This window comes from Dipodomys merriami, unplaced genomic scaffold (genome assembly GCF_024711535.1).
Source record: "Dipodomys merriami isolate MVZ:Mamm:240054 unplaced genomic scaffold, mDipMer1.0.p SCAF_1127, whole genome shotgun sequence".
Classification (NCBI taxonomy): Eukaryota; Metazoa; Chordata; class Mammalia; order Rodentia; family Heteromyidae; genus Dipodomys; species Dipodomys merriami.
In genome coordinates, this window is record NW_027202413.1 from 21,054 (window position 1) to 46,854 (window position 25,801).

Consider the following 25,801-nt stretch of genomic DNA (forward strand, 5'->3'; position numbering starts at 1 on the left):
TGCACCAGTTTTGTGCTAGAACACTATCTTAAGGCAACCATCAACCAAAGTTTGCATTTGTACAGTCAATAGTCTACAGATACAATCTAGTTCAACAGATACATCTATTCAACATCAAACGACTATATGTTAAAGGACTTCGAACCGCAGAAAAGAATTTGGAAAACCAGAAATTATTAGGATTAGTGAGAGATGTGGGTAAAAAATCGGAATAGATTGGTGTTGGGAGGCACAAGGAGAGTTAACTATGTCCTAATCACAGTGCAGGAAATGGGTTGGGTAGGATGCAAGTAGAGAGAGAGAGAAAAAGAAGAGACGGAAAGGGGAATAAAGAGAGACCAGAAAAAGAATAGAAACGTAAAAATTAATGTTATTATAGAGGTTAAAAGACCATCTATTTAGAGAGGAATGTGAATATGTTCAGAGAAGGGGAGGGACATTGAGGAGATGTGAAAAGCTTTAAGGGAGAAGAAAAGATCAGAAGTTCAGTAGAGCTAGATAAAAAACAAAAAGATAATTAAGAAAGAAAGAAAAAGAGAAAGAAGACAAGAAAAGAAAGGAAAACTCTCATTCACGTAATTCTGAAATAAAAATTATAAGATGAGAAAAAAAAAAGTTACTGGAAAACAATTATTTTTTCAGAAGAGGCAAAAATTAAAGATTAATAAAAGTTTTAGAAGGGAAAAAATTTATATACATATATATATATATATATATAAGGTAACAAAAAACAAAAAACAAGCAAAAAAAAGAAAAGAAGAAGAAGAAAAAAAAAAAAAAAAAAAAGAAAAAAAAAAAGTCTTTTGATTTTTTTTTTTTTTTTTGGGGGGGGAGGAGTGGGAAGAATCCTGTATCTCCCTTTTATCTGCAGCCAGTCTCTTGGAGTCTCTGGTCAGCTTGAGGTCCTGTGGCTTGATTGGTTTCTTAAGTCGATTGGTTGGAAGAGGCAGAAAAATGCTCTGCTTTACCCAAAATTTTGAGATCCCCCTCCCAGGTTAGTTTTCTGGGAGGGTGGTCTGCTTTGAGAGTCACAAAAGAGGGGGATGTGGTGATGAGGCTAGGTTCTGGGTAGCGTTGAGGCCTTTCAACAAACAGTAGCTTTTCCCTGGGGCTTTTTTGTGATAAAGCTCACAGCGCCCAGCCTGGAGCCATTCTCAGGGTTTCTGTTTTTCAATTGATTGTGGTGGCTGCTAGAGGGAGGGGCAGCCTCTGGCTCTGGTTACCCAGTGAGGTTAGGCTGGCGCCTGAGCTGGGTGACTTTTCCCTGGATGGAGCTGAGTCTGGCAGGTCACTTCGGCGTTAAGTTCTTGTGACCTGCTAAATGACTCATTTTATTCCAAGGCCTGAGCTGGAGCTAGCAGCAACTCCGAGCTTTGTCGGTATCCAAGATGGAGATCACCGGTGCTGGGGGGGGGAGGGGTGGCCTTCCTTCCTCTGCTCCCTGAGGAGTGAGGATGTCGGGCTTGTACTCACGTCGAGTCTTGGATCCTGGGTCGTCTCTGGTGCCGAGTCTTGGATCCTGGGTCGTCTCTGGTCTGCAAGCTGCAGGGTGAAGATGTCCGCTCTTTGTTGATTCTTGCTGGTGTTGAGTAGAATCCGCTCGCCCGCTGCGTCTGGCTCCTTCGTCCCGGACTCTCTGTGTGAGCGCTCAGGTATGGCCCCCGGCTGTGGTCTCTGCCGCTTGCGACCCTGTCGCCGCCGCCGCCGCCGTGGCGGCTGCTGGCGACCACTCGGTGCTTCTTTTTGCCTTGGCTTCCCCTCTCTTGTCTAACTCTCTGTCCTGTGATGGCACACTTGGTGTGATTCTCTGGCTTAGGACTGTTCACTGGAACTCTAAAGCTGCTTTCTATGCGAGAGCTTGTTCAGATTCCAGCTTCTCCTCCGCCATCTTCCCGGAACTCCCTTCTGGGTATTTTATGATGAATTGGAAAAGAGAAATATGCCAGTAAATTAAAAAAAATAAGCCAAAGGGATTCATATTTTTAAGGAACCAAAATGCATCTGCTTTGTGTCTCTCATTCCTACCATCAGGCTGTCTTTTCCCTCCTTTACCCTTCTCAGCAATCAAGGCTTACCAGCACCTTGCTCCTGCCAACCTCAACTTAGAGAGTACCTTGCACCCAGCCAGCACATAGCCACTGCAGATGCCTACAAAATGTGCTCCCAATGCCTGGGAAATACTTCCCCCTGTGGGGTGGGTCTGGCCAGGTATACTTCTGGGTCTGGGTTCTTCTTTGTTCTGAAGTGGCTGGGCTCTGGTTCATTGAGTTTGGGCACCAACCGGGTGGTTTAAAGTTTGGCTGACCATAGTCACTGGAGTGATGTCAGCTGGGAAAAGGAGACTGGGATTGTACATCTGCATTTGTGTTTTTGAAGATCTGACCCTCCAACAGGTACTGAGTGCTAAGTACCCTCCCAACTATCCCGAGGTCAGGGATTACCCAAGCCACTGACTTGGCAAGGCCCAAATGGGCAGAACAGGGCTGTCCAGGCCAGTAGCAAAGTGTTTGCAAGGACGTTTAGTTATATGAATTGGGCAGGAGAAGGTGAGGGAGGACTAACTAGCAAATGCAAAGGCCTTAACAAATTTTAGTAATCCAAGAAAAGAAAAAGAAAAAAATGCTGCAAAAAAACGGGTCAAGGGGATTGTAATGTGGCTTAGTGGTAGAGTGCTTGCCTGGCATGCATGAAGCCCTGGGTTTGATCCCTCAGTACCACATACACAGAAAAAGCCAGAAGTGATGCTGTGGCTCAGATGGTAGAGCACTAACCTTGAGCAAAAGAAGCACAGGGACAGTGCCCAGACACTGAGTTTAAGCCCTAGGACTGGCACAAAAAAATGAGGGGGAGGAGGTTTGCAAAAAGATAAATAAGAGGAGGCCTGGGACTTGAACACCATGGCTCGTCCAGCTTATGAGATGGGATAAAGTTGTTGTTCTCTCTCTCTCTCTCTCTCTCTCTCTCTCTCTCTCTCTCTCTCTCTCTCTCTCTCTCTCTCTCTCTCTCTCTCTCTCTGTGGTTAATTGGAGATGAATCTCAGATTTTCTAGCCCAAGCTCATCTCGAACTATGATCCCAAAACATTAGACTCCTGAGTAGCTAGGATTACAGGCATTAGCCACCTATGCCCAGCTCAGGATAGTTTTAACTCTTAATATGGAACTTAATGGGAAAAGGCAGTAGGTTTCTAAGCAGACGAGTAAGATGCTTTGATTTGTGGTTTTTAAGATGAGCCCCCCTTCCCTCATTAAAAAAGATGCATCTCATTATTTATCCTTCAGTAGTGTAAATGTGTGAAGTCTGGAGTTGTGGAGCTAGAAAGGTATAAGTTTATAAATATAAGGAAAATGGAACTTTTCGGAGGTAAAGAGATTGGATTTTTTTTTTTTTTGGCAGTCTTGGGGCTTGAACTCTGGGCCTGGGCATTGTCCCTGAGCAAATCAGCTCAAGGCTAGCACTCTACCATTTGAGCTACAGCGCCACTTGCGGTTTTCTGGTGGTTTATTGGAGATAAGAGTTTCACTTTCACAGGTTTTCCTGCCAGGGCTGGCTTTGAACCCTGATTCTTGGATCTCAGCTTCTTGAGTAGCTAGGATTACAGGCGTGAGCCACCGGCACCTGGAGAGAATTGGATTATGTAAAAATCCAAACATGTGGCTGGGTATCAAACACAGTGGTTAGATGTCTTGCCTAGCATGTGCTAGGAGAGAAAGAGAGCAGAGAGAAAGAAGAAAAAAAGAACAAGGAAAAGAGAGACAGGAGAGAAAAAAAGAGAATCTATGTTTTCTACTGCTTCAGTGGTTTCAGTAGAGCCATCATTCTAAATAAACCTTCCCCAGAAATTTTGTTTACTTTTTTGTTTTTGTTTCTGTCCGGTAATGAAATTGAACCCAGGCTGGTTATTTAGAGATAAGTCTTCGATTTGTCTGCCTGGATTGGCTTCAAATCCGGATCCTCAGACTCAATTTCCTTAGGTAGTTATAATCGTAGGCTTGAGCCACTCTAGCTCTGGCCTCTTAACCTTCTGTTTTATCTAGTAGCTGCTAATTTCCTCTTACCTCATTTCTGGGGCTTGAACCCAGGGCCTGGGCATTGCTCTTGAGCTTTTTTGTTCTAGCCTAGGGCCTAGCCACTTGAACCACAGCTCCACTTCCAGATTCTTTTTGGTGTTTCACTGAAGATGAGTGTCACAGGTGAAAAGCTATTTAAAGAGAACTGTAAAACCAATGTAGTTAAACAATTGTGTCAGAACAGGAGCTCAAAGGATCATACTTTGAAGAAAAGGTGCTGGATTCATGGACAGAGACTACGACTTTCACCTTCCTTAGATTTAACATAGTAGCAGATACACAGAGACACTAAATAAATGCTGCTTGATACCAGTTCCATTTTGTGTTGCTTATATTAAACCTAACTCACTTTGTGAATGTCAGTTTGGAAGGAAACTATCTTGCAGAAAAGCTTATAGGCAAATCTCTAACATCAGGCTAGGTTCTCAAACAGAACTTGAGGATGAAGCACAGGCACTTCACAAGCTGGGCCATTTAGAGATGAGGCAGAAGATCTTGCTGGAATACCAACCTGGCCCATGTCCATCTCAAACCATCTGTTTCCTAAGCTGAACCTGCACAGAGATACCCTTTGAAGAAAATCTCTTTGCAATTGAACTATAGACTCAGATTATTTGCCAATTACCATGTAAGAAACAGTGGCCTCATCCTGAAAAATACTGACAAGGATCACCTTAAGTAGATGGCCAAAGATACACCCAGGCAATGAGACATCAGAAATTGATATGACATAACTGAGCTTTCTCATTCAGTTATAAAATTAGGCATAAACAAACAAATAAACCAAGATGTGCCTAGCTGGGTTCCAGTGGCTCACCCATGGAATTCTAGCCAATAAAGAGGCTCAGATCTGATGATGTTGGTCCAAAGCCAGCCCAGAGAGAAAAGTCTGTGACATTCATATCTCCAGTGAACACCAGAAAACTAGAAGTGGGTGCTGTGGCTCCAAGTGGTAGAGTGATAGCCTAGAACTAGCTCAAGGAGAGCACCCAGGCCCTGAGTTCAAGCCCCAGGACCAGCCAAAAAAAAAAAAAAAAAACACCCACCCAAGTCACACTGGGAGGCTTCCCACAGGATCAGTAGCTGCCCTTTTCAAAAGTGTCAAGCTCATACTAAAGAAAAGACAGTGGAAATGTCACAGACTGGAGGAGGCAGAGGAGGTCTGACAGATCAAGGGAAAGCAGGATCCTGGATGGATCCTGAGTGGGAGAGCCAGTTCTGAGGCTTGAACTCAAGAACTGGGCACTGGCTCTTAGCTGTTTCGCTCAAGGCTGGCACTCTACCACTTGAGCCACCGCTTTACTTCAGGCTTTTTGATGGTTTGTTGGAGAGAAGAGACTCACAGACTTTCCTGCCCAAGCTAGCTTTGAAACTTAATCCTAAAATCTCAGCCTGCTGATGAGTTAGGATTACAAGCATGATCCAACAGCGCCAGCTATATTTTCTGTTTTATCGTGCAATAAAAATAAAAAGATTGTTTTCAAAATACATACTTGGGAGGGAACAAGCTCTGCTTGTACTGTTGACTCTAGCCGTTTTTGTCTTATGCTACAGCTGCAGGGCAGGCCACATGGGCAGGATGTAGTTCAGGCACAGGCTCAGCCTGCCTAGAACAAGGAGGTACAAATGAGGTGTACGTAGTTCTGACAATAGCTAGTGGTCTTGTTTGGCCTTCTAGTGTAGAGAGCAGAAGGAAATAAAATGAGGAAATAATAGTTGAGGGAACAGTATGTAATCTCATTATGCAATGACAAGATATTTGTTCTTAACCTGTCAAGCAAAAGAGAAAAGGTACATGTTTCTCATCAAGGATTGATACCACCTCAGTGGTCACTTCTCAGTCCTCTTTACAAACAAATCCTAATTTTGTCTCATCATCCATTCTGTTGGTTTCTGTGTTTACATGGGATGTCTGGTGCTGCAACAGCCAACTTGGGATGATGAACTTTAGCATGTGGAGAATATACCCAGTATGGTCAATTCAAAAGATGGTAGGAATATAAATATAAGAAGACAGGCTGGGTGCCAGTGGCTCAGGCCTGTAATCCTAGCTACTCAGGAGGCTGAGATCTGAGGATCATAGTTCAAAGCCAGCCCAGGAAGGAAAACCTGTGAAACTCTTATCTCCAATAAACCACCAGAAAATCAGAAGTGGCCCTGTGGCTAAAGTGGTAGAGTGCTAGCCTTGAGCCGAGTTGCTCAGGGAAAAAGCCCAGGCCCAGAGTTCAGTCCCCATGGCTGACAAAACAAAAGACAAAAAAAAGAAGACAGTACTGAGCCACTGAATTAATGAATTCTACCATCTTCCTTGTGCTATGGTTATTATTTTTTTTCTTTTTTTTTCCAGGGCTGAGGACCGAACCCAGGGCCTTGCACACGCGCCAGGCGGGCACCCTTCCCCTGGGCTAAACCCCCAGCCCCACCGTGGTTATTATTATGTGAAATAATAAATCTTCCTGTCACTGAAATGAGTTGGGCCTTCTATAATTACACCTAAAAGCAACCAAAATTATGCTTGAGTCCTAAGGGAAAATAAAAGGCATCTAGAAGTAATACAAGAAGAAAAATATAGGTGAAAAATAAAAATAAAGGCTAAAATGCATTAGGTGCGTAGGGCTCTGAAAAATCTCCCAAGCCTGAAGAAACTCACCTGGAGTTTCAGAAGCCAGCTCCAATTTACATTTACCCATCTAAGTCTAGTTGCTATGAAGTTCTTATAGGCAGTGATCCCTGAGAAGAGGAAGAAAAATGAAAGGGAAATAAAATTGAACAACTGCCAGTGGAGAAACCAGCTGTACATGATCAATTTCTTTCCATGGAATCTCTATTTGTCTGAAGAGAATTTCTTCATCAGAACCCTGGCCCCAAGTCCGAGACAGGTATATGAGGAGGAGACAGGACAGGGCAGCCTAAGATGGACAGTGACTCATCTGGAATGGAAGAAAGAGCTAGCATGTGGCAGAGATTGAGCCCAAAGCTAAGCCTGACTCTGGATCCAGAACCTTCCCAATGCACTGTCATGCCAGAAATGAAAGCCAAGCTTCAAAGCCACCAAGAGCTGCTTCTAAGCCATTCTGAAAAGTGCCCACATTCACCCAGGTGTCTCACCAGAGACCCCAGGTATAGTCCAGCAGAGCACTCGAAAGCAGAAACCCAAGAAGCAAAGCAGGTGGCCTGCATCCAAATTCAAGAAATGTAACTCACTCAATTGTCACTGTGGCCAGGCCTGAGATTTCCAGTCAGTCCCCTACACTCTAGCCTGAGGACAGTACCTATTAGGATGAGACCATATAAGACATGGATGAAGGCCCTGTCTGACTGCCACTGCCATTAAGAACAGCATTATAGATGGGCCCATGGCGCATGCTTGTAATCCTAATCAGGATGCTGAGATCTGAGGACCATGCTTTGAAGCCAGCCTAGGCAGAAAAGTCAATGAGGCTCCTTTTCTCCAATAAAGCAACAAAAAAGCCAGAAGTGGAGCTGTGACTCAAGTAGCAGAGTGCTAACCTTAAACAAAAAGCTGAGGGACAATTCTAGGATGGTGGTGTGGGGAAAGACTAATACCCCAAGCCCCTTTAAGACAGGTACTCTCACTTATGCCCATTTCCTTCAGAGCATTGCATAGCCCTCACCTTACTGACTTGCCTCTCCCTGTTTCAACACAGGATATTCACTTGGCCAGTCTATCTTGCAGCATCCCGAACAAAGCAGCTTTTTCTCTGGGGTTTAACCAAGGAGCCAATACTGTCTGTGATTGGTTGGTTAACTGTGCACAGTCCAGAATCAAGGATACCTGGGGCCCACCTGGCTTGGCCATCTACTGTTGTAGCTTACAGCGTATTGTTCAACACTTCTGTTTTCTTATAATAGTTCTTGCTCATGGGTCCTAATGGTTACAATAAAATAACTAATAGGGTTACTTGTGTACACACACACACACACACACACACACACACACACACACACACACACACACACACACACCACTGCAACAGTACTACAAGGGAAACAAGGCAACTCAACAGGGAGCTTCAGGACTCAAACATATACCACATCCTAAGTATTTCCTGTTTCTTCTTAAGTAATTATTAATATTATTCCTATTTTGGTGCCAATACTGGAGAGTGAACTCAGAGCTGGGACACTGAGCCCCACTCAACTGGGGACTGAACTATCCCTAAGTTTTTTTTTTGTTTTTTGTTTTGGGTCCAGTCATGGGGTCTGAACTCTGGGCCTGAGCAATGTCCCTTAGCTCTTCAGATCAAGGCTAGCACTCTACCACTTGAGCCACAGCACCACTTCCGGCTTTTTTCTTTTTTTACTTATGTGATGCTGAGGAATGGAACCAGGGCCTCATGCATGCAAGACAAGCGCACTACCACTGAGCCACCTTCCTAGCCCCTCCTTAAGCTTTTTCTGCTCGAGGCTAGTGCTATACCATTTGAGCTATACCTCCAGTTCTGGCTTTTTGCAGGTTAACTGGAGATAAAGAACCTCACAGACTTTTCTTTTCAGGCTGGCTTCAAACCAGGACCCTCAGATCTCAGACTCCTGAATTGCTAGGATTACAGTTGTGAGCCACCCACACCTGGCTGAAATCTTTTTTTTTAACTTGAATGTTTTTTATAACTATTAGATATGGAGATTAATAATCTCTGCTGCTCCCTTTTGTTCTTAGCTGTATTTTCTTTTTCTTAGCTCCTTCCTTAAATGATTCTTTATTTTTTATTTATTTATTTATTTTTATTTATTTATTTTTTGGTCAGGGGTCCTGAACTCTGGGCTTGGGCGCTATGCCTCAGCTCTTCAGCTCAAGGCAAGTGCTCTACTGCTTGAGTCACAGTGCCACTTCTGGTTTTCTAGTGGTTTATTGGAGATGTGAGTATCATGGACTTTCCTGCCCGGGCTGGCTTTGATCCACGATCCTCAGATCTCAGCCTCCTAAGTAGCTAGGATTACAGGTTTGAGCCACGGGCACCCAGCCTTAAACAATTCTTGTAGGAACTTCATTCATTAAGAATAGGGCCAAACTATGCAAGGCAGGATTGAACTGGAACAACTAGTTATGAGGAAAGAACTAGGCCTATTTACCCCCTAGCTGTTCCTTCTACTGTAATTACTAGTTTTGAAAAAGCAAAACACCTGGCCCCAAAACTAGGAACTGCCCGTTGCTTTAGGTCAAGAAATTGTTACAGGAGTACTTACGGTTTTAATTGTTTCGGGAATGTTTGTGACTTAGGAGCTTGCAAAATAAAATAACTGCGAAGTTCTTCTGTACACCACCTTGCTTGAATCTGCTCTAAAAGAATGCATTTTTTTAACCTTTATAAACCCTGAGCTATTTGAGTTTGGGACTGCTCATTCCCTAGATGAGTTAACCCTGGCTGATCAATTGAATAAACTATCTTTTAAGATACTGGTCAGCATCTGTGACTTTGTCCAGGGGGTGAGTCCACTTCATCTGGATGCCCCAGTGAGATCCTATTCTCGCCTGAACAGGACGACTCCTGTCATGACCTGACTCCTGTGTCAGGGGACTGGCCACATGGCCGCACTTAGTGGAAGGCCTTGAGAGACATTCCTCAGTCCCAGGTGCCCTTGCTCTGTGAAACCCATGAAATGAACTCTGGAGTTTGTTCTACCAGTAAATTTCTGCCTGTCATCATCATGTAAAAACATAAATGAGTTGTTTTAAACTCCCAAGAAAAGTCATCAAGTTTTGGTGTTAGCAAAAACTTGAAAATTAACTAAAGTTCTTCTTCAAAATAATGCAATAATCCTTTACATTTTTGAGAAGTCAGATAATTTGATTACAATGTGAACAGCTTAATGCATTAAAACACCAGATCTTTGGTTTTCTGTAATATCCAAGTTACTATTCACTGGCAGAAATTTCTTCTGTTGTCTGGCCTCAGTCCCTCCTGCTCTTAGAAATTTACTTTCTCCCCTGAACCCCCTTTTCCCTGGGAAAAGACTAGCCATGGGTACAAAACTGTGAAATCAGAAAACAAAACACAATTATTGATAAAGGGAAAAAACCTCCTGGTAAAGAAAAACCCCAGACAAAGGCTGACCAATAGTCAACTTTTGTCCTTTCCCCATCCTTGATAAAAAAGCAAAAGAACATCGCTCCCTTACTCAATTTTACCAAACTGGCAGCTTTTCAAAAGGCTATTGACAACCGAGGCTTATCACCAGGTGCATTAAAGAGCAGTTAGGAGCTTATAATAAAAATAATTTCTAAAGTAGTGTCAATAGCTTTGATAGTATTGATCATGCTGACCAAGTCAAGATTATGTTTTGCCTATGCTTCTGTGAGTCAAGGCTATGTTTCTGCCAAGTTTTGCTTCTATAACCTTGCTTGCTTGCCTTGGTAACAAGGCCTTCAGCCCGCCAATTGAAGACCACAGCTGAGTGGTCCCACTATGACTGACCTATTACAAATGATTACATATGATATTACCATAAAGAACAAATTAATTTAAAGGTCATATAACTGTAACCAATGAAAAATATGCCAAACCTGCCTTGCATGGCTTGTATATATAACTCTATCTAACCTACCCCTATAAAAACACATCCTACCCTGAGCTCAAGGCTGTTCCTACTTTCCCAGTGGTAGGAAGTGGTCCCATGTGGTGGTAATAAAGTTCCTAGCTCGGCAGAGCACAAAGAACAAATTAATTTAAAGGTTCTAATTGTAACCAATGAAAAATAGGCCAAACCTGCCTTGCATGGCTTGTATATATAAAACTCTATCTAACCTACCCCTATAAAAACACATCCTACCCTGAGCTCAAGGCTGTTCCTACTTTCCCAGTGGTAGGAAGTGGTCCCATGTGGTGGTAATAAAGTTCCTAGCTCGGCAGAGCACAAAGAACAAATTAATTTAAAGGTTCTAATTGTAACCAATGAAAAATAGGCCAAACCTGCCTTGCATGGCTTGTATATATAACTCTATCTAACCTACCCCTATAAAAACACATCCTACCCTGAGCTCAAGGCTGTTCCTACTTTCCCAGTGGAAGGAAGTGGTCCCATGTGGTAGTAATAAAGTTCCTAGCTCGGCAGAGAGTGTGCGGGCAGCCGAGATGCCAAAGCCGCCCAGGGTCTCCCAGCCCCCAGGCCCTCGCAACCCCCCCGGCCCCCGCAGGCCCCCGGGCACCGCCCCAACCCCGGAGCCCATGCGGCCCGCTGGGATGCTGCTCCGGCCCCGGCGGCCGCCACCGCTGGTGCTGCCGTCGCCGACCGATCCCATGGGCGAGATGCTGCCGCCAGCTGAGGACGCACCGGGGACCCCACCGCGGGCAGTGGCACTAGCCCTGAGGCAGGTGCTGCGCACTCCCGCAAAATGTCCTCGCTGCTACAAGTTCCTCAAGAACAAGGTGCCCAAGGCCACTGGCCAAGCGCCCGGGCCCTTGGACGCACAGATCCACGAGCTCATGGGGCTGCTGGGCGACGATGGGCCGGAGGAGCGCGCCCGTCGCCGCCCCGCGGGGCCGGGGTGCCCACAGCATGGCCGCCGCCCCGCCCCCTCCGCGCCCGCACCAGCCCTAGAGGAGCCAGGTAGGCAGGCGGCCGCGGGAGAGGGAAAGGGTCGGCAGGGCAGGGGGGGGGGGGGGGAAGGGTGATTGGGGCTGGAGGCTGGAAGGGGCGGCCGGGGCCGGAGGGTCAGAGGCCGGAGGGTGGGCGGCAGCACTGACCCTGCGCTCCCTCCCGCAGCTGCAGCATCGCCCTGGGCCCCTGCCAACCTCTTGCCTTCGGCCACCACACCATCGCTGAATGCTGCCCTGCTGCAGACGCTGACGCACCTGGGCAACATCGTGGGCATGCTGGGCCTGCTGCGAGACCAGCTGCTGACCCAGAACCAGCACGTGGAGCAGCTGCCTGGCTCCTTCGACCAGACCTTGTCCCTGGCCCTGGGCTTCATCCTGGGCAGCGTGGCCACCCTGGGCAAGCCGAGCTAGCCACCCCGCCACCCCCCCCCAGCATTCAAGAAAGCCTTTTTGATAAAAATAATAATAATAATAAAGTTCCTAGCACTTTTATCTGGGTTTCGTGAAGTCTCTTTTGGATCCAGGATATAATAGATGTAGGCCCAAGTGAGATCCAGGACCCTGGGCCTTGAGTTCAGGGACTTTGGACTGGTGTCAGAAGAGCCACTCCCTAGGGGACAGCTGTGGAGAGAAGTTCCTAGCAGGAACTTAGAACTCAAAAGCCTCTAGAGGTAAGTTGAAAAGCCTGGCCAGGTATAGTGGAAGGGGCAGAAGGGGAGGTGGGATGCAGCAGAACTCCCAGCCATGGAGGAGTTTGGGATGTGCCTCTCCCCAGTGGAGGCAGATTAGGGTTCTTAACCTGGAGTCTGGCCTCACTTGGGTTCTTATTTGTTCTGTCTGTCTGTTGGAGGTGCCTTCTGCTGCTGTTTGCTTATGCCTGTCTGACCATTTGGTTTGTGTGGCCACCTATCTGTGTCTGTTTTAGTTGACATTTCTGTCTAAATGTCTGAGAACCACAAGCATGGAGAAAGGGATGAGATGGAGAATCTCCTGTTAAACCTATGTCTACAACCCTAACCCCAGATGTTGGAGAAACCTTGGGATGAGGTGGAGAATCTCCTGTCAAACTTAGTTCTCCACTCTGGTGCTGATAAAATTCCAAGGGGAAAGCTTATTTGGCCCAAGCAGGAAAAGTAAGAAACAACTTCTCTTTAAGCTAATTCTGAGATCACTGATATCTTGCTTTTTGTAGAAATGCACCAAACTTCTTTATCCATCACTTTTGGAAATGCTTTTAGAACCCTTTTCTTATTTTCAGGAAAAAGCCAGGGCATATGAGTACTGTTACCCAAGGTCATCTCTGCACCCTCTGCCAGGTAGATTGGCCCTCCCTTAATGTAAAATGGCTGCAGGAGAGCTCCTCTAAACTAACACCTCTCTTCTAGGTTCAGAGAGTTATTTTGGGGCTCTCAGTCACCGAAGTCAGGTACCCTAAACGCCAGAGCTCACCATTCTCTGAAAAAAAAAAACCCAGACAATTATTCAAGTTATTAGAATCTGTTATTTTTGTTCATTTGGACATCTCTGGGGGAATAAAAGTTCCAGCTCTGTCTGGGCCTGGTCATAGACCTGCTCTGTTTTGTCTGTGTTGCAGCAGTCAGGACGTGGGCATGGAAGGTTGCAAGACCTTACAAGCTTCAGGCTGCATTTTCCTGCAGAGGCAGCCGGAGGTGAGGGCATAGACAGTTTGAGCCTCGTTTGGACATTTGGCTTGTCCGAACAGTTAAAAAAATTGTAAAATGCTCTTGTCTAAAAAGAAAATTGGATAAAAGATAGGCTAGTTCAGTTTCAGGTGACTCCCACCTAGCCTTCCTCCAGCTGAAGGTATTCACAAGGCCAATTGGTAAAATGCATTGCTAGACAAGCAAGTCCTGGGTAAATGAAGCTCAGCAAAGTCACTTTGTTTTACAAATCTTAAATCTTTAGATCAAGATTCTGGACTGATTTTCATTTTTGTGCACTTTAAGTTTTGTATGAGTATGTTGGAACATGTTCAAGATGAAAATCAGCATGCTGTAAAAAAAAGAGTTTAAACTCTTAGGTCATCAGATTTGTATGCCAAATATCTTAAAGGATTATTGTATTGTTTTAAACAGGAAGTTTAGTTAAACTTTCTAAGAATTCTTTAATTTACAAATCAAAATCTGTATTTTAAAATTCGGTATTTTAAAATGCAAAGGTTGTTTACACTGTAATCAAGTTATCTGACTCAACAAAAAGGCATTGGCTGTTTGGGATTTAGTTCCCTCTGCTAAAACTTGGGGATACTATTAGAAATTTAAATATAAAGGTTTATTTAACACTGTCAAAGATTTTACCTGTTCTGTCTAAAACTTTACCTGTTCTGTCTGAAACTATTTCATTCAAGAATCAAGAAAAAAAAAGGGAAAAACTTAGACTCTAATAGAAGACCTGTCTTTTGAGGTGAGGGATGTAGAGGCAGACGTGCAGCTCAGCCAGTCATGCAGGGTGGGACAGGCCCTGGGGGGAGTCCACGCATGGTAGAAGTGGGCAAGCTGGCACAAAGGTAGTTCAACTAACCCTGAAGAGTTGGGTGCATGCACATTCCTTAGGAGGGGCTGTACGACCAATCTTTGTCCTGTCCCTTTCTTTTGCAGACAGACACAGGAAACATAATGGTAAAAATGAGTGATGTCATGATCTGATTGGTATTCCTAAAACTGCCACTTGGATGTATTAACTTTGAAAAAGCCTTAAAAATATGGTTAGAAAATTTATTAGTATATGATTTGCTTTCATTGATACTCTGCAATTGGATATGTTTTTTTAAAAGGCATATAGGTGGGCTGGGAAGGTGGGTCAGTGGTAGAGCACTTGCCTTGCATGCATGAGGCCCGGGCTCAGTTCTTTAGCACCACATAAGCAGAAAAGAAACAACCAGAAGAGGCACTGTGGCTCAAGTGGTACAGCTCTAGCCTTGAGCTGAAGACCTGAGGGACACCGCCTAGGCCCAGAGTTCAGGCCCACAACCAGACACCCCCCACCAAAAAAATAAAAAAGCATATAGGTGTTAAGTCTAGCTTCTTGGTACAGTACTGGTGATTAATTCTTGCATTAACAAAAAATGGTCATTTGAGTTCAAAAGTTTTTAATGTATATCTGTTTTAAAATGAGTAGCCAAGAGGAAATAGTGGTACATATCCTCAAGATTTCAAAGGAGTTTTCAAAATACAAATGAAAACTAAAGTATAAAATGTTAAATCAGAGATTTATAAAAGGCTTAAATTAGGATTGGTAAGACTTTAGCCCACTTATTTCTTGGGCAGTTGTTTCTTCAAGGTTTGTTGTTGGGTGATTTAACTTTTGAGTTCCAGGTATATTTTAGATATGAGACCCTTGTCCGTTGTATGGCTAGTGAAGATCTTCTCCCAATCCGTGGGCTTTCTGTTGATCTTGCTAGCTATGTACTTTGCCATGCAGAAGCTCTGCAATTTCATGCAATCCCATTTGTCCAACCTTTCTTCGATTTGTTGTATTTCTAGGTCTCTGTTAGGAAAATTTTGGAGACCTGGGTTTCTCTTATTCCATCCTGTAATGTTTTCAGAGTGTCTGCTTTGACTCTGTGGTCTTTGATCCATTTGGAGCTGATTCTGATGCAGGATGATATATAAAGATCTAGCTTTAGTTTTCTATAAGTAGTTAACCAATTTTGCCAGCACCATTTACTGAAGAGGCTGTCTTTCATTCTATTTTTTTAGCCCTCTTATCGAAGATTACAAAGTTATAGGTATGTGGGTTCATTTCTTGGTTTTCAATTCTATTCCATGGGTCCTGAGATCTGTTCTTGAGCCAGTACCAAGCTGTTTTGATTTCTACAGCTTTGTAGTAGAGTTTGAAATTTGGTATTGATATTCCACTAGCAGTGTTCTTTGTGTTAAGGATCACTTTTGCTATTCATGGTCTTTTATTTTTCCATATGAATTTTTGGATTGCCTCTTTTATTTTCCTGAAGAATGAGGTTGGAATATTGATAGGTATCGCATTGAATTTTTAGATAGCCTTGGGAAGTATTGCGATTTTCATGATGTTGATCATTCCAATCTAGGAGCATGGGAGGTTTTTCCATTTTCTAATTTCTGTTTTGATTCCTTTTTCAAGTTTTTAAAGTGGGTTCCTCATAGACTCCACATAGACCTCCCCTGTGACCCAGCAATCCCACTTTTGGGCATTTAGTGGAATTATCACAAGCAAAGCCATACTAAAGCTACCAGCACAACTATGTTTATTGCAGCATTATTTACCATAGCAAATATATGGAACCAACCCAGATGATCCTCAGTAGATGAATGGATCAAGAAAATGTGGTATATATGCATAATGGAATTCTATGCCGCTATCAGAAAGAATAACATTGTCCCATTTGTTAGGAAATGGAAAGACTTGGAAAAAAAATATATTAAATGAAGTAAGCCAGGCCTAAAGAAACATAGGTCCCATGGTTTCCCTTATTTTCAATAACTAGTACATGTCTGAGACAATCAGAAACAGTCAGATACGTTGATGTTAGGTTAAATGAACCCCAAGATAAGGACTCGAATAGTTTTTCTTTCTTGCTATTGTTTATAACATATTTATAAGATGATTTCTTTGTTGCTTTGTATGTCCCTCCCCCATGGCGGGGGCGGAGGGGTTGGAGGATGGGGAGGGTGGGAAGATATTGTAAGGGGAAAGAAAGGAGGAGGCAACAAATGTACTCATCACCTTGCCCATGTAATTGAAACCTCTACATATGGTATTTTCACAATAACAACAACAAAAAAAAATCCTTTGAACTTAAAAAGAAATTAGGATTGGATGGGCTGGGAATGTGGCTGGGCTGCGAAAGTGGCTTAGTGGTAGAGTGCTTGCCTAGCATGCATCAAATCCTGAGTTCAATTCCTCACTACCAGGTATTCAGAAAAAGCAGGAAGCGGTGCTAGCCTTGACCAAAAGAAGCTCAAGGACAATGCCTATGCCATGAGTTAAATCCCAAGGACTGGCAAAAAATGGAGATGAATTCCTGGTTATAAAGTTTGAAAGTTAAATTGTTAATATTTTTCTCAAAGTGCAAAAAGGAAAAATTAGGATTACCAAAATAATTGCTTAATTGCTATTTCAGTTTGCTCTTATAGTTTTTTTTTTTTTTTTTTTTTTTTTGTAACAGTTCCAGCAGGCCCACACAAAGGAGTAAGGATTCTTACAAGTTTGTCAGATATAACTTTCGGCCCTTAATAAGTTCGAGGTAGACCATGCTTTAAAAAACGATTTCTAAAGACCATCTTTGTTTCTTTTAATTGGAGTAAACATGGCCTTTTGTTTAGACTTGTTGATCTGAGAACTGTGGTTCAAATCCAGCCTGGGCAGAGAAAGGTCCCTGTGAGATTATCTCTAATTGGTCAACAGAAGAGTTGTTTGGGGGCTCAAATTGGCAGAGTGCTAGCCTTGAACTCAGGGCCTGAGCGCTATCGCTCATCTCTCCAGCTGAAGTCCAGTGATTAAGGAAAATGCCAAGGTGTGTGTATCCCAGCATGGAGAAAGACACTCCTGGGACCCTGGCAATGATGAAACATCCAGAGGCAGTTACAAGCCACTGCTCAGATGGCAGAGATGGTATCAGATCCTGTTTGGCCTTTCAAAAATTGAAGGACTAGGAAGGTGGCTCAGTGGTAGAGCGTTTGCCTTGCATGCATGAGGCCCTGGGTTCGATTCCTCAGCACCACATAAGAAAAAAGAAAAAAGAGGGAAGTGGCACTGTGGCTCAAATGGTAGAGCACCAGCCTTGAGCTGAAGAGCTGAGGGACAGCACCCAGGCCCAGATTTCAGGCCCCACGACTGGACCCCCCCCCCAAAGAAATTGATCAGAGCCAGGAAGTCATGAGAAAGTAAATTGTAATCATGCCTTTCTAAATGTTTGTCTGCTTCATAATTGGGCAAGAATGTGCCAGTCATCTAAGTGGGTTATAAAATGTGTGGGATAGTTTAAATTCCCAAATTAGGGCTTTGAGCAGATACAGGGCATAACTGTTGGAGACTTCTTAAATTACAGGAGGGGTTCATTTTACCTAACATCATCTTATCTGATCTTTTCAGCTTGTCTCAGACATATACTAGTTATTGCAAATAAGGGAAACCATGGTCAAGAGCTACAGTAACTCCATTTTAAGATCAAACCTCCTGAGCTGTGCTGCCCTCAGAGTAACCCCCAAAGAGAAAGTTCTCAGACAAACCCCAGGTTGCCACCAACCCTGCCCATCCTTAAGGAAAAGAACAGTTCCCTAAGTATTCCATCAGAAAAAGGCAAGTGTGGTCAGGGTGGACTTAAACCCCCTGAACTTGTGGACTTGCTTTTGTGGAAACCCCCTAAACTTGTTTGTTCAGATACTATAAAAGCTGTTCTAATTTTGTGCTCGGGGCCTCTTAGCATCACCGGTTACCAAGTGTGCAGAGGACCAAGCTCGAGCTTTCAATAAACGACTCTTTGCTGTTTGCAAAGAGCCTGGTGGTCTGTGAGGGACACCCAAAATCGGGTACTTCAATGGGATCTATGTTTCTTTGGCCCAGCTTACTTCACTAGATAAGGACACAAGTGGTTTTTTCTTTCTTGCTATTGTTTCTAACATATTTATAAGGTGATAGTTTTGTTGCATTGTATGTCTCTTCCCCCACAGTATAAGCCCTGTTTTCACTGTATTTGATGTTGGTATATTTTGGGGAGGGGAAAGGAAAAAAAACAAATTGTTTAACTAGGGATACAGGTGGACCTATTGCAACAATGAGATGTGCAAAATCCTATGTTGAAAAGCAAACTTTACAACTTTGGCACCGGGGGTGAGGGTATAGTGGTGGAGATGGGAGTGAAGGGATGGTAGGGGAAAACCAAAGGAGGAGGCAACAATGCTTGATAAGAAATGTACTCATTACCTTGCTCGTGTAATTGTAGCCCCTCTGTATTGCATTTTCACAATAAAAATTATTTATATATATGTGTATATATATATATATATATATATATATATATATATATATATATATATATATAATTAAAAAATTGCAGAAGGTAACAGCCCAGGGAAAAATTCAGATCTCTTACAGAAAAAACTTCAATGACTTAATGTACATAAGAAAAAAAGTGGGGAATGAGATAAGGAGGTCAGATCTGACTGGTGCCATATTGGCCACATGGTGGATGATAGGGTCTCGTATCTTGTCTTCATGCCGGGGGAAGGAAAATGCCTCCATCATCATCTGACTCCCAGGTGATGGATATTCCAAGATCCCTGGAGGCAGGGGTGAGCACTTGGCTGATAGAAATTACCAGTCCCAGGCACTGGACTGGCAGATTTAGTAACCTGTGGACCTGTCCCCTGCTGAGACCCTATTTAGGCCCAGCCCAGCCACCATTATGTCATGCCACATGTGTCACTGTGGTCATGTCTTGTCTTCTGACTCATCTCCAGTCATCATGGCATCACAATTCAACTCTCCATTGGAGTTGAATTGGTTTGTTGGCATTTTTGTTCTTTCTTTCCTCTCTAGACTGTTTCCTAACCGTGTTTTGTGTGTTTGGGGGCTTCAGGCCTTTGTAAAAATGGGTGGCCAGCAGCCTGCTAACTGTGTAATAAAGACTCCAATATTCCATCTACCTAAATGTGGCTTCTAGGATGCTTTACATCCGGCGTAGTTACCTATTTTCTAACAAAGATAAAGTGAAATCTTTTGAGTGTCCACAATTATTTTGGGAAATTTTCCTAGAATTAGTAGACTAAGTGCTGGTGTTTTAGTCATAAAATAGAATGAGGTAATTTGATATGGTAGGAATGGGGCGTAGACTAACACTTACCATGTATGCAATGTTATACTAGTAATTCCAACTCTGAAGACTTCAATATCATCATCTGATAATTAAAAATAAAAGTAGTTCTAATTTATTTAATTATTTTGAGGATTAAATTAGATAACCTTGGAAAAACAATCAACATTTGCTACTTTCTACCTGTTATTTTATCATGTGATGAATTCTAACATTTTTCATGTGATATTTATATTGTGTCTATTTAGGATATACAATGTGATGTATTGATATTCATTGCTTTGTTCACTTTCCTGTCATTATGAGGAAAAAACCTGCAAAGAAAATTTCTGAAGAGGAAACTATTATATTTTCTCATGGTTTAAGAGAATGCAGTTTAAGATCAGATGTCTCCATTGTTTTTAATTGTATTTAATTAAATAGTGGTACGAAGGAATTTCCATTCAACAAATCAGTTTATAAGTACAAGAGATGTTTACATTACATTCCCACATCCTTCCAAAGCTCACCCCATTTTCATTTTTTCTAGATTCATACTATCCGCATTGAATATTATGCCTTCACCCTCTTCCTCTATAACTCTCTTTATTCCTTCCCTTTGACTTCCCTTCACAACTTCCAAGTGATAGTTTCCTGGTATTCATTTTGTTAGATTAAAAGTTCAATTTTATAAGAAATTACACTTCTTAAATACTCCTCTGAAAAGAGAATGCTTTGGTTAATTCTGTTGTGAAAAGTTGTGTAATACTTTTGCCTAAAGGTCTAGCTTCCAAATAAGCGACAGAACATGGTTCCTTTGTGTGTCTGGTTCTGGTTTACTTTACTTAACATATTTTTAGATCTATCCATTTCTTTGCAAATGATGTAACAGTCTTCATATTGGATGGGTGCCATCCAATTGTGGATATGTGCCACACTTCTCTAACCATGCCTCTGCCAAAGGATATCTTGTCTGTTTCCATAACTTTGCTAAGGGGAATAATGCAACAGTGAACATGATTGTGAAAGTGATTGTACTGTAAATTTTAGTGAAAATAATGTAGAGAGGGGTTACAATTACATGGACAAGATAGTGAGTACTTTTCTTATCAAGCATTGTTGCCTTCTCCTTTGTTTATCCTTCCCATCACTTCCCAGCCACCCCCTGCCCCGCAACCCCAACCGATTCTCCCCAACCACCCACCAAAGTTGTAAAGTTCATTTTCTACATGACAACTTGTTCTTCTCATTGTTGCAACGGGTCCACCAGTATTCTTATTTAAACGACTTGTTTTTCCACTTCCTCTCCACAAATTATCCAACATCAAATACAGTGAAAGCAGGGGTTATATTGTGGGGGAGGGACATAGAAAGCAACAAAGAAATAATCTTATAAATACTTTAGATACAAATGCATGAAAGAAAAAAACATTTAAATACGTATCTTAGGGTTCATTTTCCTAACATTACATTATCTGATCTTTTCTTCTTGACTCATATATATACTAGCTATTGCAAATAAGGGAAACCATGGGACCTATGTTTCTTTGGGCTTGGCTTACTTCACTTAATATAATTTTTTCCTAGCCTTTCCATTTCCTCACAAATGGGGAAATGTCATTCTTTCTGATTGAGGCATAGAATTCCATTGTTTATATATACCATATTTTCTTGATCCATTCATCTACTGAGGATCATCTGGGTTGGTTCCATATCTTAGCTGTGGTAAATAATGCTGCAATAAACATAGTTGTGCTGTTGGCTTTAGTGTGGTCTTGTTCGTAAACATTTGGGTAAATGCCCAAAAGTGGGATTGCTGGGTCATAGGGGAGCTCTATGTGGAGTCTTTTGAGGAACCTCCATACTACTTTCCAAAGTGGTTGAACAAGTTTACACTCCCACCAACAATGCAGTAAGGTTCCCTTCTGTCCACATCCCCTCTAGCATCTGTTGTTATTAGAGTTCTTGATTTTTGCCATTCTAACTGGAGTGAGGTGGTACCTCAATGTTGTTTTGATTTGCATTTCTTTTATGGCTAGGGAGGTTGAGCATTTCTTCCTGTGTCTATTGGCCATCCTTCTTTCTTCTTCAGAGAAGTTTCTCTTTAAGTCATTTGCCCAGTTATTTATTGGGCAGTTGTTTCTTTGAGGATTTGTTGTTGGGGGATGTAATTTTTTGAGTTGCAAGCATATTTTAGATATGAAACCCTTTTCCGTTGTATGGCTAGTGAAGATCTTCTCCCAATCTGTGGGCTTTCTATTGATCTTGCTAGCTATGTCCTTTGCCATGCAGAAGCTCTGCAACTTCCTGAAATCCCATTTGTCCAACCTTTCTTAGTTTGTTGTGTTTCCGGGTCTCTATCAAGAAAACTTGGCCTGTGCAAAGGAGACCTAGGGTTTCTCCTATTCCATCCTGTAATGTTTTCAGAGTGTCTGCTTTTACTCCGAGAGCTCACACCAATACTCCTCCAACATTTCAGTGGAATTGAAAGAGAAAGTTCACTACCGAACACATTCTATGAAGCCATCATCACCCTCATCCCAAAACAAGGCAGGGACTCATCAAAAAAGAGAACTATAGACCCGTTTCTTTGATGAACATTGATGAAAACTTCTCAACAAAATTTTGGCCAATCGGCTTCAGCAATTCATCCAAAAAATCATACACCATGATCAAACAGGATTCATTTCATTTCAGGGATGCAAAGCTGGTTCAATATACACAAATCAATTAATATTATTCATCACATCAACAGGAGCAAGGATAAGAACCACATGGTTATCTCAAGAGATGCAGAAAAAGCATTCGACAAGATACAACACCCCTTTATTATGAAGGTTTTGGAAAAATTAGGAATACATGGAACATTCCTCAATACAATAAAGGCTGTATATGACAAACCTACAACCACCATTATACTTAATGGTGAAAAACTAAAGCCATTTCCTTCTAACTCAGGAACAAGACAAGGATGTCCCCTCTCTCTGCTTCTCTTCAATTTAGTGTTAGAATGCATAGCTACAGCAATAAGACAAGATGCAGACATAAAGGGGATCCAAATAGGGAAAGAAGAAATAAAACTCTCCCTCTTTGCAGATGACATGATCTTGTATCTAAAGAATCCCATAGACTCCACTCCCATATTACTCAAGCTGATTCAAAAGTTTGGCAAAGTAGCAGGGTACAAAATTAACGCCCCCAAATCAATGGCTTTTCTATATGCCAACAATGAGTAAAGGGGGGCTGAATTAAGAAAGCAACTCCAATTGTAATAGCCCCACAAAAAATAATATACCTAGGAATTAACTTAACCAAAGAAGTGAAGGACCTCTATGATGAAAACTTTAAAAACTTGAAAAAGGAAATCGAACAGAAGTTAGAAAATGGAAAAAACTCCCGTGCTCCTGGATTGGAAAGATTAACATTGTGAAAATGGCAATACTTCCCAAGGCTATCTACAAATTCAATGTGATACCTATCAAAATTCCAACCTTATTCTTCAAGGAAATAGAAGAAACAATCCAAAAATTCATATGGAACAATAAAAGACCCCGAATAGCAAAAACGCTCCTCAATGGAAAGATCACTGCTGGAGGAATATCAATACCAAATTTCAAACTCTATTATAAAGCCATAGTAATCAAAACAGCTTGGTACTGGCACAGGAACAGACCTCAGGACCAATGGAATAGAATTGAAAACCCAGAAATGAACCTACAGACCTATAGCCATCTAATCTTTGATAAGGGAGCTAAAAAAATAGAATGGAAGAAAGACAGCCTCTTCAGTAAATGGTGCTGGCAAAATTGGTTAACTACTTGTAGAATACTAAAGTTAGATCCTTATATATCACCCTGCACCAGAATCAACTCCAAAGGGATCTAACTTTTTGGAAGAATTCATGACTATCTTTCTGGGAGCAATCCTCTAGCCAATTTTCCAGAAAAGCACATCACTCCCTCCATCTCCATCACAACTTTTTGCAACTCCTCAAAAACACAACTACAACCTACAGGTCTCAATAAGCAAAAAACACTGTGCCCATATTCTTTCAATACATTTTGTCATAAGTTTACACAAAATGTAGTGATAACCTTCTATGTACTTTCTTAATGTGGGAATGAGGGACGTGTCAATAGAGTAAAAGTAAGAAAAATGCAATTTAATTAGCTATTAGAATATTTACAATCATTTTCAGATCTAACTCATAACCTCACTTACTATTATTTTAATCTTTATGTCATTACTTCATCTATCCCCTAAATTATAACAGGTGATTAAAATACAAAGGCAAAAAAGTGTGGTTTGATTTTGACACTCATATCTGAGGATGCACAGTATGGATAAATAAATGGATTAGAATTAATAGCCAATATCAATTTTGTTAAATTAAAGATGGTTTTTCCCAAACTGATTCTCACAATTCATATTCCAGTCAAAAACAAGTAACATGTGACAATTCCCTTTGTTTTCGTCCAGTCGTGGGCCTGAACTCTGGGCCTGGACTCTGTCCCTCAGCTCTTCAGCTCAAGGATAGCACTGAACCACTTGAGCCACAGCACCACTTATGGCTTTTTTCTTTTTGCCTAGGTGGTGCTGAGGAATCGAACCCAGGGCTTCAAGCATGAAAGGCAAGCCCTCTAACACTGAGCCACCGTCCCAGCCCCTCCTGATTATGGTTTGTTTCCATTTTATTTTATAATCAAGGATGATTTCATAAATTTATTGTAGATACACAAATATGTTTAAATATTTCTATTTGTATGCATTGATATATACACACACACATATATTGTGAAGTTTATAATGATAATTTATACATTCTGTAACTGTACAATTTACTAAATTATTAAAAATATCGACGGATCATGCCTGAAATCCTGGTTACTCGTGAGGCTGAGACCTGATAATCATGGTTTGAAGCCATCCTTGGCAGGAAAGTCCATGAGCCTCTTATCTCCAAACAACTACCAGAAAATCAAAATTGGAACTGCGGCTCAAATTTGTTGAGTGGTAGCCTTGACAGAAAAAGCTCAGGGACATCACCCAGGCTCTTAGTTCAAGAACTACAATCTGCCAAAGAATATCTATTTAATTTACACCTGTGTAAGTAGAGTATTTCCATCACCCAAATGCACATCCATGTTCATTTGCAAGGTAACTCTGTTATGTCTGGAGTACCACATAACATTATCACCTAAGTAGAAAGCATTGCAAGGTGGGTTCACTCTATCTCATTGATTTTTCTCCAGTTAAAAACTCAAATCTTACAATTATTCCAATTATTTAAAATCATAGCTTTTTTCTTTAATACTCATAATATTAGAGTTTGAATTGAGTGACTTGTGTCTCCTAAATGGGTGTTCTTACCACTTTGTCATGCCACCAGCCCTAAATTATCCTGATTAATTTTCAGATAGAATCTGGCTTCCTACTTGTGTATGATCTTGAGCTCAGTCCACTTTATGTTATTCTTCCTGGAATTTAGGATAACAGGTCTTGGCATTGTGTACAGATCTTTCTGTCCAGTCGGGGCTTTAACCACTATCCTCACAACAGTACACTCCCACATAGTCAGGAGTTTCATAAGCTTATCATAGCTGATTTTTCAAAAAATTTTGCATTTCCTGCAGGTTCTTGAGTATTGAATTAATTTGTGTTTTCTTGGTTTGTTTTGTTTCATTTGAATGTATGTGTTGAGTTGTTCCTCATTTTTCCTTTTGTTTCTTTCACTCAAGTTCTTACCTAAAGTGCTGAGAAACCAATTCTTCTTCTCAATATAGTCAAGGTGAACATTATTTACTCCAAGGCAATTTCAGTAATATTTAAACACCTTCATATCTATGAATGGTATATGAATGCTTAGTGCTGAGAAGAGTCTTTTTATTTTCACAGCAGTCTTTGACATACACAGACAGATCATAAATTATATAAAGATAATAAAACTACAGATGCTTGTCAGGAGGAGAAAAACCTATTATTAATTGTTTGACAGAGGCTTCCCCTCTAGTGAAAGAAATATGCTGCTTGATGCAGGATTTCACACAGTCATATTGCTAGGAAGAACCTTAAACAAGCATCTAACACTGAAGAGTTTAGGGAGATGAATTGACCTCCTGAACAATTGACTTTTGGGTGAAATGAAAGCAGGTTTCCAAAAAGAGAGCAGACTTTAGAGAAACATGATGAGTTGTATGTAAATAGGTGCTTAGCTGATTTTGTTAATTGGTGAACTAATACAGGGAAATAAAGTACAGCAAGGAGAAAAAATAAAGAACTCTGTATTGAAATACTCATTTGTGTGTGTGTGTGTGAGAGAGAGAGAGTGTGTGTGTGTGTGCACACTCGTGCCTGTACAAACACGCACATGTGCATGTGCTCATG

General features: G+C 41.8%; 2 protein-coding genes across 4 annotated transcripts in view; one reads left to right on the forward strand and one right to left on the reverse strand.

Moving 5' to 3' along the window:
* LOC138822601 (protein FAM114A2-like) overlaps window positions 1-11,171 on the reverse strand; it is a 31,412-nt gene extending 20,241 nt beyond the window's left edge. Inside the window, exons 1-3 of one of the 3 annotated variants that reach the window (XM_070015430.1) lie at window positions 7,274-11,171; window positions 6,720-6,799; window positions 4,058-5,743 (exon numbers count right to left, since the gene is read on the reverse strand). The gene's annotated coding sequence lies outside the window, so the exon portion shown is untranslated. Of the gene's footprint in view, window positions 1-4,057; window positions 5,744-6,719 lie in introns of those variants that run through there. The other 2 variants (XM_070015429.1, XR_011370568.1) reach the window with 2 other exon arrangements.
* LOC138822598 (undifferentiated embryonic cell transcription factor 1-like) lies at window positions 11,164-12,039 on the forward strand. Its single transcript, XM_070015416.1, has 2 exons — window positions 11,164-11,638; window positions 11,795-12,039. Exons 1-2 carry the CDS (start codon window positions 11,164-11,166, stop codon window positions 12,037-12,039), a joined length of 720 nt encoding a protein of 239 aa, XP_069871517.1.
* Window positions 12,040-25,801: the final 13,762 nt, after the last annotated feature.